The sequence below is a fragment of the Camelus bactrianus genome, chromosome 9 (assembly GCF_048773025.1).
Source record: "Camelus bactrianus isolate YW-2024 breed Bactrian camel chromosome 9, ASM4877302v1, whole genome shotgun sequence".
Lineage (NCBI taxonomy): Eukaryota > Metazoa > Chordata > Mammalia > Artiodactyla > Camelidae > Camelus > Camelus bactrianus.
The window spans coordinates 14,022,162-14,046,045 of NC_133547.1; the positions used below are offsets into that span (position 1 = coordinate 14,022,162).

The 23,884-nt window shown below is 35.6% G+C and overlaps 1 protein-coding gene and 1 long non-coding RNA gene across 2 annotated transcripts in view; both read right to left on the minus strand.

Moving 5' to 3' along the window:
* Window positions 1–23,884, minus strand: part of LOC105072622 (uncharacterized) — a 166,551-nt gene that overhangs the window by 12,987 nt on the left and 129,680 nt on the right. The window contains 1 exon segment of the mRNA XM_074371187.1: window positions 21,423–21,436. Within this exon segment, the coding sequence (XP_074227288.1) occupies window positions 21,423–21,436 (14 nt within the window).
* Window positions 3,758–13,863, minus strand: LOC141578727 (uncharacterized). The gene is made up of 2 exons (XR_012509391.1): window positions 13,213–13,863; window positions 3,758–3,947 (listed from the first exon to the last, which is right to left on the minus strand). It is a non-coding gene; the product is annotated as an uncharacterized LOC141578727 (long non-coding RNA).

Sequence of the window (23,884 nt, forward strand, 5' to 3'; positions counted from 1 at the left end):
CAGTGCCGGGCATGCAGCAGGTACTCAATGGACATATACTGAATGAATGAACGTGCTGTCCCGTTTTTCCTCCTTTGTACCAGACCTCTTTATCTTTGCCAGCTCCAAGTTCTCACTGGAGGCACAGACCTTTTTTTCCCTAACATTCTATCTACAGTCAATGACACGCATGCTCGAATCTCCCTCTATGGCCTCTATGTGGATTAACTCCTTTTCTACCTCTTTAGCCCTCACTTTCTGCTGAGCTCCCTATTTTAACCTCTCTTATGGTGGTTCTACTTTTTAGAAGTTGTATATAGTATCCCGATTGAACTATGAAATTGCTTATTAATTTTTTAATCTCTTCAGTATCAATCAGAGTACCTCACACACTAGACTATTCAGTAAATGTTCACTAAAAGTATGAATGAATCAATGAGTGAGCTACTGTATCTTAAAAATCTTAAAGAAAATAAGTCTTTGGTAATGTAGAAAAAAAATTTCAAGAGACAGTGATAGTTTTTAAAGGACTAAATACAAAAGAGGATGAGAAGCTGATAAGGGAGTAGATCCAAATTATGGATAGAGAGGAGTACTATTAGAGAGGGTGGAGGAGGGCACCAGCTGGTTAGAATTGGGACAAAAGTGTAAGAGCAGAAAAGCAGGCAAAGTGTGAAGTAAGGAGAAAAGGTAAGGTCATTTGAAAGGTCATGCTGGAAAGGCTTACTTCTGCACAGTAGGCCTAAAGTTTTTAAGGGGAGCTTCCCAGACTGCATCTCAAAGGGGCAGTCTTTCCACTGACCAATTGGGTCATTACCTGCTGTGCCTCACTTACCTGGCCACTGGTATCTTGTTGGTTCTCTGTCAACCAACCAGGGCTCCTTCCCCTGCTCCAAGAAGGAGATCACATCTGGTTTAGAAATACAATGTCCTGCTTACAAAAGAAGTAACGAGATAAGTTTATGATGAGAATGTCCCAGAATTCAAATCCAGTCCCTCCATTATTAAAAAAGAGTTAAGGAAAGATACATCAGATTTATGAAAATATAAGAGGACTTGAAACTTCCTTCATAACTCAATGCAGCTTCCTCTTTCTAACTTTACGATATTAAAAACATTCCCCTGGGAACAGGATGTAGAAAGCCAAATGGTTACTTGAAAGGCACGTGAGTATAACACCAGAGGAAGCAGACCTTCTGAGGGCTGAATCCGAATTATTATGGACAGACGTCCTTACCCATTGAAACCAGGTTGCTGTAATTCTCCAACATCACATCTCTGTATAAATCTCTCTGATCATCATTCAGGCATTCCCACTCCTCCTGAGAGAAGTCTATGGACACATCACTGAACATCACTGACCCCTGGAACAACAACCATGTTAAATTTTTAAAAATTAGGTTTGATTAACAAAAAAGTGTTTTGTGAAGGAAAGAGAAAAAAAATAAAAGTGTACAAGAAGTGCAAAACAGAAGCATACAGAGTGGGGCTGAATGTCTGAGATACAAGTGGAAGACTGTAAACAGATAAGCAGGACTGAATCACTGTGCTTGCATGTCATTCTGTTTCCCCCAGGGCAAAACTGCCTGTGTAGAGTGGGACACTTCCGTTACCCAAACAAGACTGGGGAAGTACAAAATCCAGGTAAGAGGATTTCCCAATTAAATGAAATAATGTATACAAACACCTAGCACACACTTATATGTTACGAATATATGTTGAGTCTCTTTCCTCTTTTCCAAAATAGCTAGTGGTAAAATTTCGGAAAAAGGGATAAAGACATTAAAAGCATCCAGAGGAGAGCAGGTCAGATAAAAGATATCAAGAATCAGAAAGGCGATTGGGCTCTTAAGAAAATCACTGATAACAAGAAATGGTTAGGACCAATTCTTCAATATGCTGAGAAGAAATTCTGATCTAGAATTCTATAACCAAACCATCATTCTGTTGTGACAATTGAAAAAAGGCATGCCTAGACATTAAAGGACTCAAGCACAATTTCTTAGGGAACTATCGGAGGTTGTGCTCCACTGAAATTGAAGAGTAAACCAGAAAAGAGGAAGACATGGGATTCAAGAAACAGGTGAATTAACACAGGAGAACAGTGAAGGAAACTCCCAGGAAAAAGAAAGGGAAGTCTCAGAGAAATAGGCCTAGAGAGCAACTAGACCAGATGGGGAGCAGGGTGAAAAGGGAACATACAGAAGTCTCCATGTTCAAACAAAATTGATGTGTTTGACCAGATGGAAAACATATAAGCTGGCATGTGGCAGTGATTCTGGAGATTCTGCACATAAGTACATGGACAGCTAAGCAAATTGGGGGGGGGGGGCAGTTAACCCCCAGAAAAATGAAAGTCTGTAACAGAATAAAGCCATGAGTTGGCTCAGCAGTGAGTGGTATTTGCAATCATAAGAATGTATGTATTACTGAATTAACCAAAAACTGTGATATAAGGATGAATGACAGAAGAAGAGGAGAGGAAGGATGCAGCACAGGAGTATAATGTCCTGTCCACTCAGCAGTAAGTCAAGGAATAATGAGGAAAATCGACTCATCAGTATTCAAGAGTTGATGGCAGCTACCTTTTGGGAGTGGAACTAGTGGTGGCGCAAGACTGAAAGTACTATTTCACTCGTGCACATGTACAAGATGACTTTAAAAAATATTTTATCTTGGAAAATTTGCGTATCATTCAAGACTGATCCATTCTAATGCCACACTATTATATAATAAGTGTTACTCCTTGTTATACCAAATTATTTTCATAAGCATATTTTTTTCACTGAATAATCTTCTATTACATGGATATAAATGACAACTTCTCTTTTGCTTTCAGACATTGAGGCTGAAGGTGACCTTTAAAGACCTTCCCAACATTGGCCCAATCTTACCTAAAACCGCCCATTGCTCAACTGTAAACTCCCTTTGTTTCTGAGCTACTTGAAATGATGCAGCATGATCCAGTTTCACATATGGCATTACGGAAGTCTACCATCAAGGATGATGGTGGGGTGTCAGAGCTTTGTACTGATCAGCAGTCATACCCCCAAAACCTATAAGGCTTATACACCAGATCTTTCTGTGTATTAAGGATGAAATCAAACAAAATCATTCCATTTTCTGACTGGAAGACAGGTCTATGGAGATGATCAGGGCTTTGACCTACAATGTGCCCCTAATGACTCATCTCCACTCCATCAAATCACTGTCCAAGCAAATTAGATGCATTAACAAACGGAAATCACATTTCTGTTCCGCTGAGATTTCTGACAGAAGTCGGGGATAGAAGATGCTGAAGGACTTACTAAATGAGTCTGTAAACATTGTTTAAAAGAAGAAAGGGGGAACTGTGGAGGGCACTGGGTTGTTTAGGAGGAAACAGGGTTCGGGTTCCTGAGGGGGAACCAAGTTAACCCACATAAAAAATTTTTTTCCAGACCTGGTCTCAGTCAGACTGTTTTTACATTGTGTAGTTCTCAATTTGTGGGAAAAAAAATAAGGATTCTTGATAAAATCCATACGTAATTTTCTAATGGATTTTAATCTGATTAAGACCTTTTCAGACAAACTTGTTACATGACCCCTTGGCCCTCTTAACAGTTATCTGTAATTTATGAGTGTAAAGATCTTTAACCAGACATCCTTTCCTTTTTTTCAACAATGATTACCTAACCACTTCTTTTTTCTAGAAATATCTTCACCAAGAGAGAAATTTTTGAATTGGTTCATTAGAGATCTTTTTCTTTAAAGCAAGGGTAAGAGAACTTTGGCACTGCTTGTAACTAAACTGTCTGAAAGCTGTTGTTTTTTTAAACACCAAAAAGCATCATGATGAGGAAAGCAAATATTTAAATGTACTAGGAGTAAAAATGACTCTATTTGAGCAAAAAGAAACAGCATCTTACCTGAGCCATGGCTTTGATATTGAGTCCTCCTCTGGGCTCCTCTTATGGAAAAAGGCAGAGCTGGGGGAGGCAAAAAAAAGCCATGTAAGATCCTGTGCCCCTCATGACTCCCAGAGTGATCGTTTCCCCTCTGTTCACTCCACACAAATACTTGAGGGTTATTAGAAAAATGGGCAAATCTCTCATTATCCCCTACTCCAGAAACCTCAGACTTTGACTGGACCAGGATTTGTACAACTTGATATGGATTAGAGAATATAGTTTGTATATATACATATACACACAAAGGCATACTTTTAAAAAATAAAAATTGTAGCATATTATATATACGGTTATACACACTATTATTTTTACTTAATAGATCTTGGACCAGATCCCAACTAGTACATTCAGAGTTATGTAATTCTCTTAGCTACACTGTATTCCATTAAATGGATAAACTTTAATTTATTCAACTGATCTGCTGCCAATAATTCCTAAAAGTTGATCATATGCCTTTTAGTTTGGATATACATTGGTCAAACCAGTTTTCAATGATCTTGGGTTGTACAATCATGTCACAAGTCCTGACCAAGAAACATCTCGTTGATGAACTAGATCCTCTAATCTTGCCTCGTTTGAGAAGACTTTTGGGGTTAATGAGTCTTGCCTTAAGAAAACTGAAAACCAGAAATGTAAAAAAGTAATTTTATGGAAACTTTGGGAAGATATTAAAATTAGTGTAAGAATAGGAAAGAATTTGAAAAGAGTTAAAATAATGTAGAAATAGACTAAACCCCACTGATGCTTTAGAATAGCTTTTGACTGTAAGTGTGATAATAAAATTTGGAACAATTGTGTATATTCTGTGTGCTTCCTAAGATGCTTAAAATGTCCAAAAGAATAAGTTAACTAATAGAAGTCTAAATTGTTTAAGGGGAATAAGTGAATTTGTGATTGATGTTTAAATATTTAAGAAAATTTGTGGGTTTTTTTGTTTACTGGATATAGGAATGTAATAAACTGAGCATTATAAAAGTATAAAGGGTAGTGAGCATTTCTATATACAAAGCTCCTTGATCATTAAATAATTTATCAATAATTTCATGTAAAACTGAACACTCAGAAAGTAACACCATGTTACCAGGTTATCAATTATTTAATGGCTACTTCTACCCCTAGTTAATCACTGCATTCCCCTACAGGTAAACATATTGCAGGAAATGAAAATCAAAGTAATCCACAAATGCCTCTTCCTTAAAACCTGAAAACATTCCTTTATTATAATTAGTATTACTACTTATTAAAGACTTAGTATTCTTTTATCAACCACATAGCCTACTATGTGCCAGATACTAAAGAATCAACAGTCATCCTCAAAGACATGAAAAAAATTCCTTCTCCTGTACTCCTCACTTTTAAGTCCCCCATTCTGGTCTCTCCTCTTGGCCTTTCCCTGGTTAAAGGGACATCTTCAAATGCTGTACCTTCCAAGCAGAATGGGCAGGAAACATTCTTACTTTCATAGATCCATACTATATTTGTCACATTCCCAACCCTCTTCATCTCTGACCCTAGATGGTATCCTCCCCAGGCTGAAATCTTGCATCTGAGGGATCTGCTCCTCCCTTTTAAAGCCAACAATCTCTGTATGCTTACAACATGACCACAGCTGGGGTGTGGAGTACTGCCAAAATATACCACTATAGAGAAGAGAGTCTTTTAAAGTCTAGTAAGTAATTTAAAACTTGAGAACTTTGTACTCTTCTAAATAATAAATCTACCATTTTAAATTAAAAAAAAAGTAATGTTTTAATTTATTTCCGGCATTATCCTGAAAATTTCCTATGTGCCAGGAATTGTATTTGTCTGTTAGTAACAGAGACCTGAAAAGCAGTTTAATTTTTCTTGTATAACGAGAAGGCTAGAAGTAGGCTTTCGCCCCCACAGTTGTCAGACACAATATCTATCATACAATTAAAACTTACTAGACATGCAAGGAGATAGAAACAGAAAAGAGAAGCAGAACCACAGACAATTCAGATACGAGTTGGCAAACACATACTTTTAAAATAGCCACAATTAAAATATTAAAGACAACCAAAGAAAAGATAGGCAAATGGATGGTAAGATAAAGAAAATAAACAGAATTGAAATCCATAAAAAAGAATGAAATAGACTATCTACTTCAGTAAATTAAGAAATAAAGAAATCATTGCTAACTTTGAGATCAGACAAGCAGAAGACAGGATTACTGAACTCAAAGACAAGCCAACAAAAAAAACTTCTACATGAAGCACAGAGAAAAAAAGAAGTGAGTATAAAAGACACATGAACACAGTCAAAAGATCTACCATACATGTATGTGGAGTCTCAGAAGGAAAAAAAGGGATTGGAGAGGAATTAATATTTGAATAGATTAATTAACTAAGACTCAACAAGAATTGCAAGAAGCTCAGCAAACCTAAAGAATAATATATAAGAAAGTAAACAAAACAAGCACACAACAAAAGCAAAACCACAATCAAGCATATCAGAGTCAAAGAGCTGAAAACCACAGAGAAAGGAAAAAAATCTTGAAAGTACCCAGAGAAAATACAAGATTTACTACCAACAGCATTGATGAAAAAAGGGAGGGATAACGTAAACAAAAGCAGGAATGAAAAAGGGAACATCATTACAGACACCACAGACATTAAAAAGATAATAAGACAATACTGACAACTTTATATTCTTAAGTTTGAAAGCTTAGATGAAACAAATTCCTTTAAAGAAAAAAAAAGCCCAAACTGACAAAACAAATAAAAACAACAGAACAGCTGAAGAGTTAAATTGATTCCATAATTTATAACCTTATCAAGAAAATTTCAGGCCTCATAGCTTCACCAGTGAATTCTTCCAAAGTTAAGGAATAACGTTAGTTTTACATGCACTGAAAAACAGAACACAGGGAATTCTTCTCAACTCATTCTATAAGGCTTCTACAAACCTGACACCAGAACTTAACAAAAACATAAAAAAAAAATTATGGACCAACAGTTCTCATGAACACACATGCAGAAATTCTACATAAAGTATAAACAAATTTAACCCTCTAGGGGAAAAAATGTAATGCATTATGGCCAAATAGAGTTTATTTCAGGAATAAAAGGCTGGTTCAACATTTGAAAAATCAACATAATAATTTACTATATTAATAATAAATAAAATAAAAACTATTTAATCCTTTCATAGACACAGAAAACACATTTATCTAAATTCAGCCCTCATTAATGTAAAATTAGTGTAAAAATGTCTTAGCAAATGAGGGAAAATCTCCCGGAACCTGATAAACAGCATCTGCAATAGGTGCTTTTGTAGATGTTAAATAGAAAGACAAATACAAAAAGCAATTGTACTTCTAGTAGCGACTGGAAAGTTTAAAAAGTTTATATACTATTTATAGGTTCAATAACAAATGTCAAATACCCAGGTATAAATCTAACAAAAGATGTGCACTGAAAATTATAATAAATTGCTGAGAGAAATTAAAGACCTTAACAAATTTAGATATACACCATGTTTAATAATTGGAAGATTCAATATTGATGTCAATTCTCCTCAAAATAACATATAAATATACAAACGAAATCCCAGCAAGGATTTTTCTTTTTTGATGAGAATTAACAAGTTGATTCTAACAGCAACAGGAAATTGAAAGGACTTACAATAGCCACGACAGTCTTGAAAAAGAAGAAAAAGATTCGGAGGATTAATACTATAGATTTCAAAAGTGATCCTGACAAAAAGACAAGTAAATAAAAAAGAACACAGTTCAGAAAGAGAACTACATATATAATATCACCTGATTTCTGACAAAGGCTTTTAATTAAACAGCGGTGGAACAGCTGGGTATTTGAATGGAAAAAAAAAGTTAACCTTTATCTTTACCTCTCACCATACACAAAAATTGAAATATGGGTCACAGAGTTAAATGTGAATGTTAAATCTAAAAAGCTTCCCAAAAAACCCAGGAGAGTATCTTCAAGAACCTTGGGAATAAGCAAAGATTTCTTTTCAAGATACTAAAAGTCACTAATCATAAAATACAAGGGGTTAAAAAAAAAACTGCTAGAAAGATGAGGAAAGATAGAAATAGGCAATCACAAAAAAAAAAAAGATTCTAAAATGTTCAAGCACAGTCATAATTAATGAAATTAGAGAACAACACTGAGATACTATGTTCCATATATTAGATTGGTAAAAGCTAAAAAGGATGCATGCCAACACGTTCTGCTGGCTAGGCTGTGGGCAGAAAGAGGCACTCATACATTGCAAGTGGAAATGAAAACTGGTACAGCAGCTCTAGAGGAGAATTTAGCAATACCTAACAAAACTGCACACATGCTTACCTTTGGACCCAGCAATCATACTTCTAGGAATCTATTCTGAAGATACACCTCCAGCAACATAAAAATACATGTATACAAAGTTATTTATTGCAGCACTATTTCCAGTAGTAAAATACTATAAATGACCTAAACACCCATAGTAGGCGAGTGGTTGAATAAACCATGATAAATCCATATACTGGAATATTATGTAACCATGAAAAAATAATTATTAGTATCTTTTTGAATTCTAGTAGAAGAATGTCCAGGATATAACATTAAGTGAAAAAAGAAATGTTCAAAAGAGTTTCTAGAGTGTGCTATCTTTAATGCAAAAAAGAGGTCATTCAAAAGAATACCTGTATTTGCTCCTTTGTGCAAAGGAAATACCAGAAGGATAAAGCAGAAAGTAATGAGGTTGATTAGGTGCAGGGAGTGGACAGGAAACATGTTAATGTTTTCATATTCAAAATATTATGGCATGTTACATTCAACCAGAATATGGGGGAACCCAAAGTGTAACACACCAAGTGAAGTGTAGGAAAAATTAGTAACAAAACTACACTGAAGAGGCCGGTGAAGTAACTTTGGAAACAGTTTTCAACTGTATTAAGGTTAGGTTAAATAAAAACGTTGCACACAAATACTTTACTATAGCTAGTACATTTGTTTTTTACATGAGTATGGGTTAGCAATTCTGCAACTACTTTACATGCATTATAGGATATGTGCAAAAAAAAAAAAAATCATTGATACTAAGAAGCAAGTTTCTCACTGTTGGAGAAAAGAGTTGCAAATAAGGAAGTGGCCAGACCTGAAGGGAGACAATTCTCCATGAGTCTTGAATGTTTCTGAGCTTCTTGTGAGATCAGAGACACTAAGTGCTATAATTCTGGATTATTCCTCCAAGATGTTTATATAGAACATCCCTGGAAGACAGAATTAGTCTCTCCCTAGAGCAAAAGGCAGGCATGCTTATGATCCGTTATAAAAGATTTAGGTTTCCCCATCGACAGATGACTGGATAAAGAAGATGTGGTATATTTATACAATGGAATACTATTCAGCCATAAAAATGACAACATAACGCCATTTGCAGCAACATGGATGTCCCTGGAGAATGTCATTCTAAGTGAAGTAAGCCAGAAAGAGAAAGAAAAATACCATGAGATTGCTTATATGTGGAATCTTAAAAAAAAAAAAAAAGAACTTAAATACAAAACAGAAACAGATTCATAGACATAGAATACAAACTTGTGGTTGCCAAGGGGGTGGAGGTGGGAAGGGACAGACTGGGAGTTCGAAATTTGTAGATACTGACAGGCATATGTAGAGTAGATAAACAAGATTATATTGTATAGCACAGGGAAATATACACAAGATCTTGTAGCTCACAGCAAAAAAGAATGAGACAATGAAAATATGTATGCTCATGTATATCTGAAAAATTGTGCTCTACACTGGAAATTGACACAACATTGTAAAATGACTATAACTCAATAGATAAAATAAAATAAAATAAATAAAGTTGAAGGGAATCTCTAGAAACACTTAAAAAAAAAAAAAAAGATTCAGGTTCCCTAAACTCAAGGGAGCACATAAATGTCTGTGTATTTTGCATCATCCTATAGGTGCAAGTGAACCAGTGCAAGGAAAATATTGATACTTTGGTTAATGCTACTGCATGGGCAATAAACTGTCTCTCACGTCTGACTTCTCATGTCTTCTGCCAGCATCTGTGAAGCTGCAGCAAGCTAACTTTTAACTTACAGGTAGGATAGAATCTCAGATACTTCACAGATCTGGACAGTGGTATTGAACTGGAATTGAAAGTATGAGTATGAACTGGTGGTTTTTAAATACACACAAATAGATAGATACAGATGTGTGTATATACATTTGCTTACTTTCCAGCGCTAGTCCATTGACAGGAACTACAGCAATCACACGTGGCAGCAATGAGCACACCAAGTGCCCAGAGCTTGGTTTATAAATCTATTCTTCAGTAAAAGAAACCAAGGCTCCTTGGAACCACTGATTCCAGGGCTAGAGGAGGGGAAATACAAGCATGGAACATCTTGGTGCCAGAAAGTAAGGCAGCGCTCAAAAAACGATGGCATGTTAAAAGGACACAGAGGTCAACATGAAGGAGTTCTTAATGGCCAAATTGGGGGCAATATGAGCAACAAAACATACAACTATAACAGATTAAAACTCACAGAATAATATAAGTATCTACGAGTTCATAAATAAATAATTGAATAAACATATGAGGAATAAGGAACAGCTCTTCTTTATACTAGAATTTAAATTAAAAAATATAGAAGGAATGATGGAAAAGGAAAATCAGCACTAGGCAAACATCACAGTAATAACTGTTACAAACAAGAATTATCAATGGATGTTAAAATTAATAGGCGAGGGGGTCAGGGTATAGCTCAGTGGTAGAGCACATGTTTAGCATGCATGAGGTCCTGGGTTCAATTCCTAGAACCTCCATAAAAGTAAAATAATTGAAGAATAAAGAACAACAAAATTTTTTTTAAATTAATAGGCGAAAGTATAATGAGAAACAGTATTTTTGCAGTCTCAAAGCATCTCCCTAGAAGATACTTATTAATTTTAAAAGGAAAAATAGTCATTTTACAAAGGAGAGCCTAGGCAGACATCACCTTAACCAAATGGTCAAAGTTAACATTACTGATAATGAGATACACTGATGTCATATAAAACCTGATATGACACATTGAGAAGAACACATCATTTGTGATCTTTTTGCCAAAAATACATAGTCTAAATTTAACCATGAGGGAACAGCAGACAAATCCAAATTGAAAGACATTCTACAAAATAACTGGCCAGTGCTCTTCAAAAGTGTCAAGATGGTAAAGCATAAAAAGGACAAAAGAACTATGTCAGATGGGAGGAGAGTAATATCAACAAGACAACTAAATCAATGTGGAAATGTACACTGGATTCCGGAACAAAACAGGGCACTGGTAAGACAATTAGCAAAATTTAAATAAAGGTCTGTAAATCAGCAAACGGCTTGTATCAGCATAAATTTCCTGGTTTTCATAATTGTATTGTAGACACCTAAATGAAGAGTGTATGGTAATTATTTACACTAAGTATACAATATGATAAAAGTTTTTTTTAAAATGAAAAACAATGTTTAAAAGACAAGAGGGCAAAAAGAACAGAACAGACATTTTAAAAAATTGGATATTCAAAAGGCCAATAAAGATATCAAAGGTGTTGAACATCATTAAACATCAGGGAAATGCAAATTAAAACTGTGATGAAATTCCAATACATTTCCACCAGAATATTTACAATAGAAAACAATGTGGAGCAACTGAAACTCTCATACATCACTGGATGGAGTGCAAATTGGTACAACAAAAGATACTGGTAGTGTCTATTAAACATATCCCTGCCCAACGATCTGGCAATTCCACTCCTAAATATTTACCGAAGAGAAGAGTATCTATGTGTTCATCACAACCACAGCAGAATGTTTACTGCGGCAACACAATCTGTAACAGCCTCAAACTGGAAACTACCAAATGCCCCTCAACAGTGTAATCAATTAATAAATTGCAATATATCCCCAAGTGTAGTGAGAACCAAGTAAAATTACACTCAAAAACATAGATGAATCTCAGAGACGTAATGTGGAACAAAAGAAGTCAGGCATAAAAGAGCACATGCTATATAATAACACTTACATGTGAAATTCAAGAATAGGTAAAATTAATGAATGACTATAGAATTCTGAATACTGATTCTGGGAGAGGAATAACTGGGAAAGGGCATAAGGGAATCTTCCGGGGTGCTGGCTAAGTTCTTCATATTGAACTAGGAAACTGTTTTACGGCTGTATCCTTAAGATTTGTGCACTTTATATATGTCATATGTCATAAAAATGTTTTTAAAAAACTATCAAAACGATGTTTTGGTAGGGACGTGGAGCAATGAAATGTTTCAAATGCTGCTGTGCAAGTATAAATCTGGCACTCACTTTGGTAAATATTTTGGCACTACTTTGTAAAGTAGAAGATACATGACCCAGCAATTCTACTGGTAGGTAAACTCATGCATGTGTACTCTTTGTAAAAGAATCTCATGGCAGCAGAGTCCATGAAGTCAAAAAATAGAAATAACTCAAATGTCCATCTTTACGAGAAGAGATGAGTAATAGTGGTATACTTCAAAGGATGGAATACAATGCAGCAAAGAAAAATTACATCTAATACAGACAATATACTATCATTAGATATAATAACACTATTATATCCAATACAGATAACTCTCAAAAACATAGTTATACAAATAAGCAAAATAAAAGATAAAAGACAGCATGGCAGCATTCATATAAAGTTTAAAAACGGTGTAAAACTACAATATAATGCTTAAAGAGGTACACATAAGTAAAAAAACCTCAGAGATTTATCCAGTCATACATAGTCACACACAAACATAAACTACCATGGAGACATACAACTAGAAGTAACCCACAAATAAAACAGTAGGGTTGCATATCCAGGGCCTCAAGGGGTCACATAAGCACAATCACACATTTACCAAGAGGACAATCAATCAGAATCGGCACAGTCATAGGCACTGCACACCTGCACATGATCGCAGTCACAATCACACTAACCACAGACAAAACCACACAGTATCCACAGGTATCCCCACCTGTACTCTGCAACACAGGTCACACCCCTCTATGGGACAAACGCTATCACATTCACCGAGTCACAAGCTCCTCACCCGAATATACAATGCCGCACGTGACTACACGGTCATCCCTGGGTCGCATCCTTTCACCTGCACAGTCACAGGCTCTGACTGTGCTGCACACGGTTATCGCTGGAACTACACGCTCACTACAGTAACAGCCACACACAACCACACGGTCATGCATCACGTACCACCACACAGATACAACCACACAATTTCAGTCTCACCTCCTCAGCAGTACAAAGCCGAAGCTCCGGCCCTGCCCTCTCCTCGGGTTCCCCACCTCAGGTATTCCGAGCTTCCAAACCCGCAGAACCTTCCACGGCACTGTAACAGTTACCGGCGCAAACCTGAGGGTCCCGCCAGCGCGTGACTTGGAGGCCAAATTTACGCGAGAAACGCGCTATTGCCGAGGAGTCCTCTGGGAAGTGTAGTCAGAGACGTCCTTGTGGCAGGCAAAAATGGCTGCCGGTCGTCCTGATTCCTGTCAGGGTTCACCTGCGGCCCTGGGGAAAGGATTGTTTCCTTTCATCGATCCGCTCACCGGAGGCCTTACGGAGCCAGGCGCAGCCTTGGGCCGTGGCTCCCAAAGACGGCCACTCCGAAGTGTTTGAAAATGGATTTCCCGGGCGCCCCCTAATAGCCCCTGAAGTTGAACAGGCTCTGAAAGAAAAGGGCTGGTCCGCTAAGGGAGATAATTGGCACCGCCGAGCCTTCTGGGAAAAGTAGTTAGGGAGCAGGAAAAGCGGTGGATGGACCGTTTGAAATTCGCCTGGATTCTTCACAGCCTGCGCCAGGCCACACCCCGGAGACTTCTGGGAGTGTCAGCGCGCCCAAGGAGCGCGCAGGCTTCCGGGGTCGCGGTTTTGGCCTTTGTTCGGCGTGAGTTTGGCTTGGGGCTTCCTCAGTGCAGAGAACTTGTCGGACCTGAGAGTCTGAGATCTGAATCTAGTCAGGGAGACCGAAGGGGAGGAGATCTGGAACTTGCAATGGATTTAGAGAGGTTGAAGAGGAGGAATCGCTAAACGTGAAATGGGGAGGGGGTGGCCCAAAGGGAGGCGTTTCCTACGCTGCCAAGAGGGCAGTTGTTATTCTGTGGTGTGTGGTAGTCAGAGCCTGAGAATGAGGGGGCGGTGAGGCAGGCGGTGCAGGAAGGAGTGAGAGCCGGGGTGTGTGTGACTTAGGGTGTTGGGGGTCGTGGAGAGGACAAACGGTATTCAGAATTTTGTGTGCTGGGGGTGTGTGTGTAATTGAACATTCAAATAAGTGTCACCGCATTGTATCTTGGAAAGTAATTTCTGAGTCTCAATGTAAAACAGTTAACAGGAAGAATAGATCTTGCAGTTTGGGGTTTTGTTTTAAGATTTGATGGGAGAAAGATTACATAATTGAGCTAATGAATGATTTAAAGCTTGACTTTTATGTAAAACCAGAAGCATCGATTATGGAATAGAAATAAAAACAGCTTTCTTAAAAAAAAAGTTGATTTGAAAGAAACTTTTTTTTTTTTTTTATGAGGTGCTTCCTTTTCCTTAGAGCCCAGACACTGAACATATAGCCAGTCAACTTTATGTGTTCTTTTAATATCTTGCCGGAGGAGTGCATATCTAAGGGAGTTGATTTGTGAAGTCCTGGACTAAGAAATAGCTTTAAAGTTTGATGGGTAGTATCGGCCATTGGAAACAGCAGAGAAGTGAATTAGGGAGTGTTATTCCCATTTTCTGATTAAAAAACATGGTTTAGAGAGATCAAGGAATGTAAGTTTTAAGTTCTTCAAGGATCCTAGTCAGATCGACAGATTTACTGGTTTACTCATTTCCTCTGGTTACCCGCCAGGCCAGGTAGATTTTGTTAGGTGTAAAAATAATTTGCTTCTAATGGCAAAGATGCTTTCTCCAAGAATTTTACTACAGCTACTTTTAATATAATATAAATAAAAGGAGAAAGTAAGGTAGATGGATATAAAATTCATGTAAATAAACTTACTATGTACAACCAATCTTGGAATAGTATGAAACGTTCAGAATCACCTTAGCAAGAAATAAATAGAACCTATCTAAGAAAAAAATTTAAAACACTACGAAGGACACACAAAAAGAATTAACAAATGAAAAGTTATACCATATTCTTTAATAGAAATCTTTAACATCATAAACATGTCATTTTAAGTTTATTTATTAATTTAACATGATCCCACTGAAAATAACATTTTTCTAAATAGAGGTTATTCTAAAGTTCAAATGGAAAAACAAAGAAGACAGTATATCTGGAAAAAAAGCAGTGTCGAGCAGTTGACGCTAGTCTTACCAGATTACAAAACATACGCTAAAACTTCAGAAATTGAAATAATGTGGGATTGTCATCTTACTGGACAGACAATGGAACAGAATAAAGAATCGAAAAATGGAACCAAATATTTTAGGGCAGTGGTTATAGTTCAGTGGTAAAGTGCATGAAAATATGCTCAACCTCATTCATATAAAGATAAATGCCACTAAAACTATAGAAATACTGTTTCTTATGGACTTGAAGGGGAAATATTCCCAAAATTCAAAAACTTACATTGTTAGAGGGACTTCACATTGGTACAAACTTTTTGGAAGGCAATTTGGCAGTGTCTTTCAAAATTCAAGTTGCATTTACCCTTTCATTGAGCAGTCCCACTTCTGGAATTTTATCCTACAGGTGTAGGTATGATGATGCGTATCTAAAGTTATTCATGTAGCAGTCTTCACAATGCAAAAATACTGGAAATAGCTGTAAGTAAACCACTGAACATAGTGCAACACTATGCAATTGGAGAAAAAAAAATGAGATCACTGTCTATGGTCTGATATGAAAAGCGTTGAAGGTATATTAAGTAAAAAGAATAAGATGTAGAACCTTTGTCATAATATGTTGTTTTTTGTAAAAGAAAGGGGGCAGATATTTGTATTTGCACAAAGTTGAAATTTGTCTGAGAAACTGACGGAAATGATTCCTGTGGCAGACATTGGGGCAATAGCGTGGGTAGGGACAAAGAAGGGAGTAATTATTTCCTTATATTTATTTGGGACATACTCTTTCTACATAAATAGTTGTGCATTGTCATCTTTACATGCGAAAGGAGAGGTTATTTTTTGTGTTCATCACATTTCTTTTCAGAAGGGTATCACAACTGCATTCTTGAGAATTTCCTTTGCTGAAAATTCTTTCATTTTTTAAATTAAAAGAATCTTATTTATTAATTATTGTATTATTTAATTATTTTATTTTAGTGGGCGGAGGGAGGTAATTAGGTTTATTTATTTTTTTTTTAGAAGAGGTACTGGGGATTGAACCCAGGACCTCATACATGCTAAGCATGTGCTCTACCACTTGAGCTATACCCTCCTCCTTCATTTTTTCAATTCTAATCTCCTGATCACTAAAACAAATAACAACAACAGCACCAAAAACATTAGTGAATTATTTTCCCTCTGGCCTTTTTAAAATTAGGATTCTGTTATTGACCATCTTCTCTTAATCTGTAAGTTTTTGTTTTATTTTTTTTTTAGCAACTATATCCCACTATGATGGCGTCAGCACCATTTACTGACTCATGCCAACAGATTTGTTTCCATTATAGGCCTGTCTTTTTTGTGTATGTGGTAAATTACACATAAGATAAAATTTACCGTTTTAACCGTTTTGAACTACACAGTTTGGTGGCATTAGTACATTCACATTGTTGTCCAACCATCACCACTGTCCATATCCAGAATTTTTCATCATCCTAAACTGAAACTCTATACTCACTATACAATAAATAGCTATCCCGTGTGCCTTCAGCCTCTAGTAACCACTATACTACTTTCTGTTTCTATGAATTTGACTTTCTAGGTACCTCTCATATAAATAGAACCGCAAAATATTTGTTCTTTGGTGTCTGGCTTTTTTAACTTAGCATGTGATGTTTTCATGGTTCATCCATGTTGTAACCTGTATCAGAATTTCATTCCTTTTGAAGGTTGAATAATATTTCATTGTATATTTATACATTTTGTTTATGCATTTATCTGTTGAGCATGTGGGTTGTTTCCATCTTTTGATTATTGTCAGTAATGCTGCTGTGAACAAGGGTATACAAATATCTCTTTGAAATCGTGTTTTCAGTTCTTTTGTGTGCATATTGGGTGGAATTACAGGATCATATGTTAATTAAATATTTAATTTTTTGAGGAACCACCATATCCTATATCCTGCCAGAGTGATATTGTGACAGTCACCTTGTTGGGATGGTTGAGAGACCAACTGCTCTTTTACAGTTTTCTTCTTAGCCACATTGCCTGTGTACTTTGTAAAAAATCAACTTTATTGAGGTTCAATTTAAACACAGTGAATTTTACCCATTTTCATTGTTCAAAGAGTTTTGGAAATGATTCTCTAAGAACTCTTTGCCTAACCTGAGGGCAGGGAGCTCTATGTTTTCTTTAAAAGTTTTATAGTTTTATATTTTCATATTGAGACCTATTATCCATTTTTGAGTTAATTTTTATTCAAGACTTATAGCAAGGTTTGTTTTTTTTGCATAGGGATGTCCAATGTCCAACACCATTTGTTGAAAAGACTATCTTTAGTATATTCAATTGATTTCTGAATATTGAATCAGCTTTGCATTTCTAGGATAAACCTAACTTGCTTGCAATATATACTATATTGCTAGCTTTGATTTACTAACTTTTTGTTGAGCAGATTTATATCTATGTTAACAAGGAATATTGATCTGTGTTTTTTTTCTTTTTTTTTGATACTGTCTTTGTCTGGCTTTGGTATCAGAGCAATTCTAGCCTCATAAAGTGAGTTGGAACGTTCTCCTTTCTGTTATTTTGGTAGAGATTGTGCAGAATTGACATTATGTATCCTTTAAATACTTTGTAGATTTCAATAGCAAAGCCATCTGAGCTGGAATTTTCTTTTTGGAATTTTTAAATTGTGAATTTAATTTATTTTTAAAATTGAAGTATATTTGATATATAACATGTAAGTTTAAGATATGCAACATGTTGATTTGATACATTCATATGTTGCAGTATGATTGCTTTTCTAGCATTAACTAGCACCTCCATCATGTCACATAATTATCATTTCTTTTCTGTTGTGAGAATTAAGAGCTAGCATCCTTCTCTTGTTGGTGATTTTAAAAGAAGTTCTCAGTTTTTCAACATTGAATATGATGTTATCTATGGGTTTTTTATATATAGCTTTATTGTGTTGAAGAAGTTTCATTCTATTCTTTTTTTTTTTTTAACATTTTTTATTGATTTATAATCATTTTACAATATTGTGTCAAATTCCAGTGTAGAGCACAATTTTTCAGTTATACATGAACATATATATATTCATTGTCACATTTTTTTCTCTGTGAGCTACCAGAAGATCTTGTATATATTTCCCTGTGCTATACAGTATAATCTTGTTTATCTATTCTACAATTTTGAAATCCCAGTCTATCTCTTCCCACCCCCTGCCCCCTTGGCAACCACAAGTTTGTATTCTATGTCTGTGAGTCTATTTCTGTTTTGTATTTATGCTTTTTTTTTTTTTTTTTTTAGATTCCACATATGAGCGATCTCATGGTATTTTTCTTTCTCTTTCTGGCTTACTTCACTTAGAATGACATTATCCAGGGACGTCCATGTTGCTGCAAATGGCATTATGTTGTCAGTTTTTATGGCTGAGTAGTATTCCATCATATACATTCTATTTTTAATTTGTTGAATGTTTTGATTATGAAAGGGTGTTGAATTTTGTTAAATGCTGTGTATTACATTGATTGATGTGTGTTGAACTATCCTTGAATACATTGAATCATTCAGGAATACATTCCACTTAGTTATAGTATATAATCTTTTTGATATGTTATTTCAGTTTCTCAGTATTTTGTTGAGGAATTTTGTATCAGTATTCCTAAGAACTATTGGTCTGTAGTTTTCCTTTCTTGTAGTGTCTTTGTCTGGCTTTGGTATCAGAGTAATGCTGAACTTTTAGTTGGAAAGTGTACCCTCTTCAAATTTTTGAAGTTTGAGAAGGATGGGCATTAATTCTTCTTTAAGTGTCTGGTAAAATTGCTGAATGAAGCCATCTAGTCTGTGGCTTTTATTTGTTAGGAGATTTTTGATCACGGCTTCAATTTCCTTGCTAGTTATAGGTGTATTTAGATTTTTTATTTCTTCAGGGTTCTAGTTATGTCTTTCTAAGGAATTTATTTTGTAGAGATTTTACATTTGTTGATGTACAGTTATTCACACTATTCTCTTATTATCCTTTTTATACCTGTAAAATATGTAGTAATGTCCCTACTTTCATTTTTTATTTTAGTAACACACATTTGAATCTTTAGTTCAACACACATTTTGAATCTTCTGTTTTTCTTAGTCAGTCTAGTTGAAGGTTGTCCATTTTACTGATTTTTTTCAAATATCTTACTTTTGGTTTCATTGATTTTCTGTATTTTCTGTTTTTAAATTTATCTCTGCCATAATCTTTCCTTTGCTAGATTAGGGCTAAATTTGCTCCTCTTTTTCTGTTCCTTATGGTGCAAACTTAGGTTGTTCTTTGAGTTGTGTTTATAACTTTAAATTTATTTTCTAGCACTGCTTCTGCTGCATCATGTATGTTTTGGTATGTTAACTTTTCATTTTTATTTATTTCAAGGTATTAAAAATTCCCTTATGATTTCTTCTTCGACTCCTTGTTTAAGAGTGTGTTGTTTAATTTCTATGTATTTGCAGACTTTCCACTTTTCCTACTGTTACTGATGTCTAGTTTCATTCAATTGTGATTGGAAATCATTGTATTATTTCAATTTTTGTATCTGAGTTATCTGAGTTTGTTTATTGAAAATTTACTGAGACTTGTTTTGTGGCCTAACATTATCTGTTCTTCAGAATGTTCCATATAAACTTCAGAAAAAAATTGTATTCTGCTGTTGCTAGATGCAGCATTCTCTGTTAGATCTAAATGTATTGTTCTGTTTTCAAGTCTTCCATTTCGTTATTGATCTTGTTCCTGTTGTTTCTGTGCATTATTGAAGTGGAATATTGAACTATCCAACTATTATTGTAGAACTATTTCTCCCTTCAATCCTATCAAAGATTGATTCATATATTTGGGGCTCTGATGTCTGGTGCATAGGGTTATTATTCCTACATTTCTTGGTCAATTTGCCCTTTTATCAATATGTAATTTCCTTTTCTCTTATAAAATATTTTTACTTAATGTCACATCTGTCTAATATTAGTATAGCCAATCCAGCTCTCCTTTGGTTACTATTTGCATGGAATTCAATTTATTTCTATCCTTTTACCTTCAACTTCTTTGTGTCTTTAGATCTAAAGTGACTATCTTGTATATAGCATATAGTTCAATTTTTTTTCCTTTTAATCCATTTTGGCATTCTCTGCCTTTTGACTGAAGAGTTGAATAAATTTACACTTAATATAATTACTGATAAGGAAAAACTGCTGTTTTGCTATTTGTTTTCTGTATGTCTTACAGCATTTTACCCTCATTTTGCCATTACTTCCTTCATTTGTGTGTGTGATTTTTTTTCCTGTAGCGACACATTTTGATTCTCTTCCCATTTCCTTTTGTGTATATTCTTTGGCTATATCTTTATGGTTACCATGGGTATTACATATAACATTCTAATGTTATAACAATCTAATTTGAATTAATACCAACTTACCTACAGTCACATAACAAAATTTTACTCCTATACAGCTGTGTTGTCCCTTTGTTATTAATGTCAGAATGTTGCATCTTTATACAGTTGTGTGGCCAATAACAGATTTGTAACTATTTTTGTCCATTTGTGTTATAAATTCTGTATAAAATAAAAACTGGAGTTTAAAACTAAAATTACAAAAACAGTATTTTTCCATTTATTTTCCTTTACTGGAGATCTTTTTATCTTCAACCTGAAGGTCTCCCTTTAGCATTTATTGTAGGGCAGCTGTAGTGAAAATGAATGTAACCTCTTTTCTGGGAAGTTCTTAATTTCTCCCTCATTTTTCAACAACAGTTTTTAGTCATGCCAGATACTGGATTTTCAGTGGATAGTTTTCTTTTTTCTTTAAAAATTTAAATAATACCATCCTACTACTTTCTGACCTCTAAGGTTTCAGGTGAGAATTTGACTGACAAGCTTATTGAGGATCTGTTGTATACAATGACTTACTATTCTGCTTTCAAGAGTCTCTGTCCTTCACTTTTGAAAATTTGATCACATTGTGTCTCAGTGTAGGTCTCTTTGCATGTCCTTGCTGGAGTTCATTGAGCTTCTTGGTTTCGTAGATTGATCTTTCATCAAAGTTTTGAAGTTTGGGGCCTCTATTCATTCAAATAACCTCTCTGCTCCCCTCTCTTCTCTGTGACTCTCATAATACCTACATTGATCTGCTTGTTGGTGTCTGACAAACACTTTTTGCACTTTTGTTTGGGTTTCTATATGCTTCTTATATTAATTTTAATTATTCAATATAAAATGATATATTAATATATTCAAGTTTGCCGATGTTTTTCTTTTCTCAACTCATATCTGCTGTTGAACCCCACTCATAAATTTTTGCATATCAGTTATTATACACTGTAGCTCCAGGATTTGTTTGGTTCTATTTTATAATTTGATTGTTGATATTCTTATTTTGTTCATATGATTTTCCTGATTTCCTTTAGTTATTTGTCCATATTTTTACTCATCTTTTTGACCATATTTAAGACAGTTATTTTAAAGCCTTTGTCTAGTAAGTCCAAGGATAGTTTCTGTCAGTTAACTTTGTTCCTTCGAATGAATCATATTTCCTGTTTCTTTGTGTGCTTTGTTTTGTGCTACTAATTGGGCGCTATTATAAAGTTTTAATTCTGGAAATCAGATTAATTCTGGAAATCGGATACTATTGTAAAGTTTTAATTCTGGAAATCAGATTCTCCCCTTTCCTAAGGTTTCAATATTTTTGATTGTTAAAGGCTGTGGTAATCCAATACTTTTTCTAAACTATTTTTGCAGACTTTTTCTTATCATGAATAACTTAAAAAAATTTTTTTTTACATCTGTTTTTTAACTGTTTTGACAGAGATTTTCTTTTACTTTTGGGGAGAGGTAATTAGGTTTGTTTGTTTGCTTGTTTGTTTATATTAATGGAGGTACAGAGGATTGAACCCAGGACCTCATGGGTGCTAAGCACGAGCTCTACCACTGAGCTATACCCTCCCTTGACAGATTTTTCTTAAATGCTAGGAGCTGGAACAACCCACCCACCCACTCACACAGGCAAAAGAACAGCCACCTTTGCAGATTGGCTCTGTGTGGGGCAGTCCTTCACCATTTGGCTAGAATTGCTCTGAGCCTAAGGATCATCCCAAGGTGAAATCTTGTCTTCTTAGGTCTTTTCTTAGCAAGCTTCTGGTGTGGACATGTGTGTATCTTCCTAAAGCCTATTATATATACATTTGCTTTTGAATGTCCTAATTTCCCAAAGACTTTTACCCCAGCTTCTCCTCCAGGCCATAGATGACTATATCCCCACCCATAATCTTTTGCCCCAGGTATCTGTGGGTTTATAGTCCACCTTGAAGGTTTTATGAGCAGTGCATGCTCCCTTTCCTGCCTGCATTGTGTAGTGTGAAATGGATGGGTGTCTTGCATCAGTCCTTGTACCCTCAAGATAGGTTAGAACAGGCATACACAATAATTTGCAAGCATGGCCTGCCCTGCTCCCTCCAGTTTGAGAGGGGAAGCTGAGTTGCCACTTGTTCAAGACCAAGATCCCTTCTATGTGGGGCAAGAGTGAAAATGCCACAAAACATTACTAACAGTTTGAAGATGGCTTTTTCTTGTTTCTACAAACCTTTTTTCCAGCGGTACTAACAAAGTTGGTTCAGAAAGCTTCTGGTTTTGTTTTTTTTTTTTTTTTTCAATTTCTGTGGGGGAACAATAGCTTGGAGCTTCCTAGTTCAACATTTTGGTGCTGTCCCTAGCAGGAAGTGTATTTTTCACTTATTTCCCGTTCTAACAATTCTTATTTTAAAATAAGGAAACTGGGGCTTAGGGAGTTTTACAAATTGCCAAAAATTACAGAGCTTTTTAATGGAGTTGAGATTACACTCTCCTAATGGAAAGTGCCTGTTTTACTTACCATATATTTGGAGCTCATAATAAGCATCTGATAAGATGGTTACCCCATATTTAACTGACTGGGGTAGAATTAAGCAGGAAACGGGCAGTCTTAGCTTGGGGTACTGTAACAAAATACCATAGACTGGGTAGTTTAAAGAACAGACGTTTATTTCTTACAGTTCTAGAGGCTGGGAAGTCCCAAGATCAAAGTGCTGGCAGATTTGGTGACGGTCCAATTCCGGGGTTGTAACAGCTGCTTTCTCACTATGTGCTCACATGGCTTTTTCCTGGTGCTTACACACATGGAGAGATCTCTCTCTTCCTTTTTTTCCAGTATGAGTGTCCCTCCCTCATGACCTAATCAAAACCTAATTAGTTTTCCTAAGGACCCATCTTCAAAACCATCACACTGGGGATTACGGCTTCAACACATGAATTCCGGGGGTGGGATACAGACACTCAGTCCATAACAGGTTTCCCTTATTCACCAAACTGATAAAATCTCCTATAATATAATGGTATTAAATAGGGATGGGCTTCAAATTACTTTGTTCAGAATCCTCATGCTGAAGGACATGAATCACAATTTGAATAAATGCAAAGGCATACTGTTTTGGGGTGGACAGAAAGACAATATCCTAAATGTCACTTCTCCCACTTAGAGTATCAAAGGGTTTTTATAATTCGAGAAAACTATCTTTATTTACATAGAAAGAAAATTAACTTAGATTAGCAAATAAAACTGAAAAATAGTAAGGGGG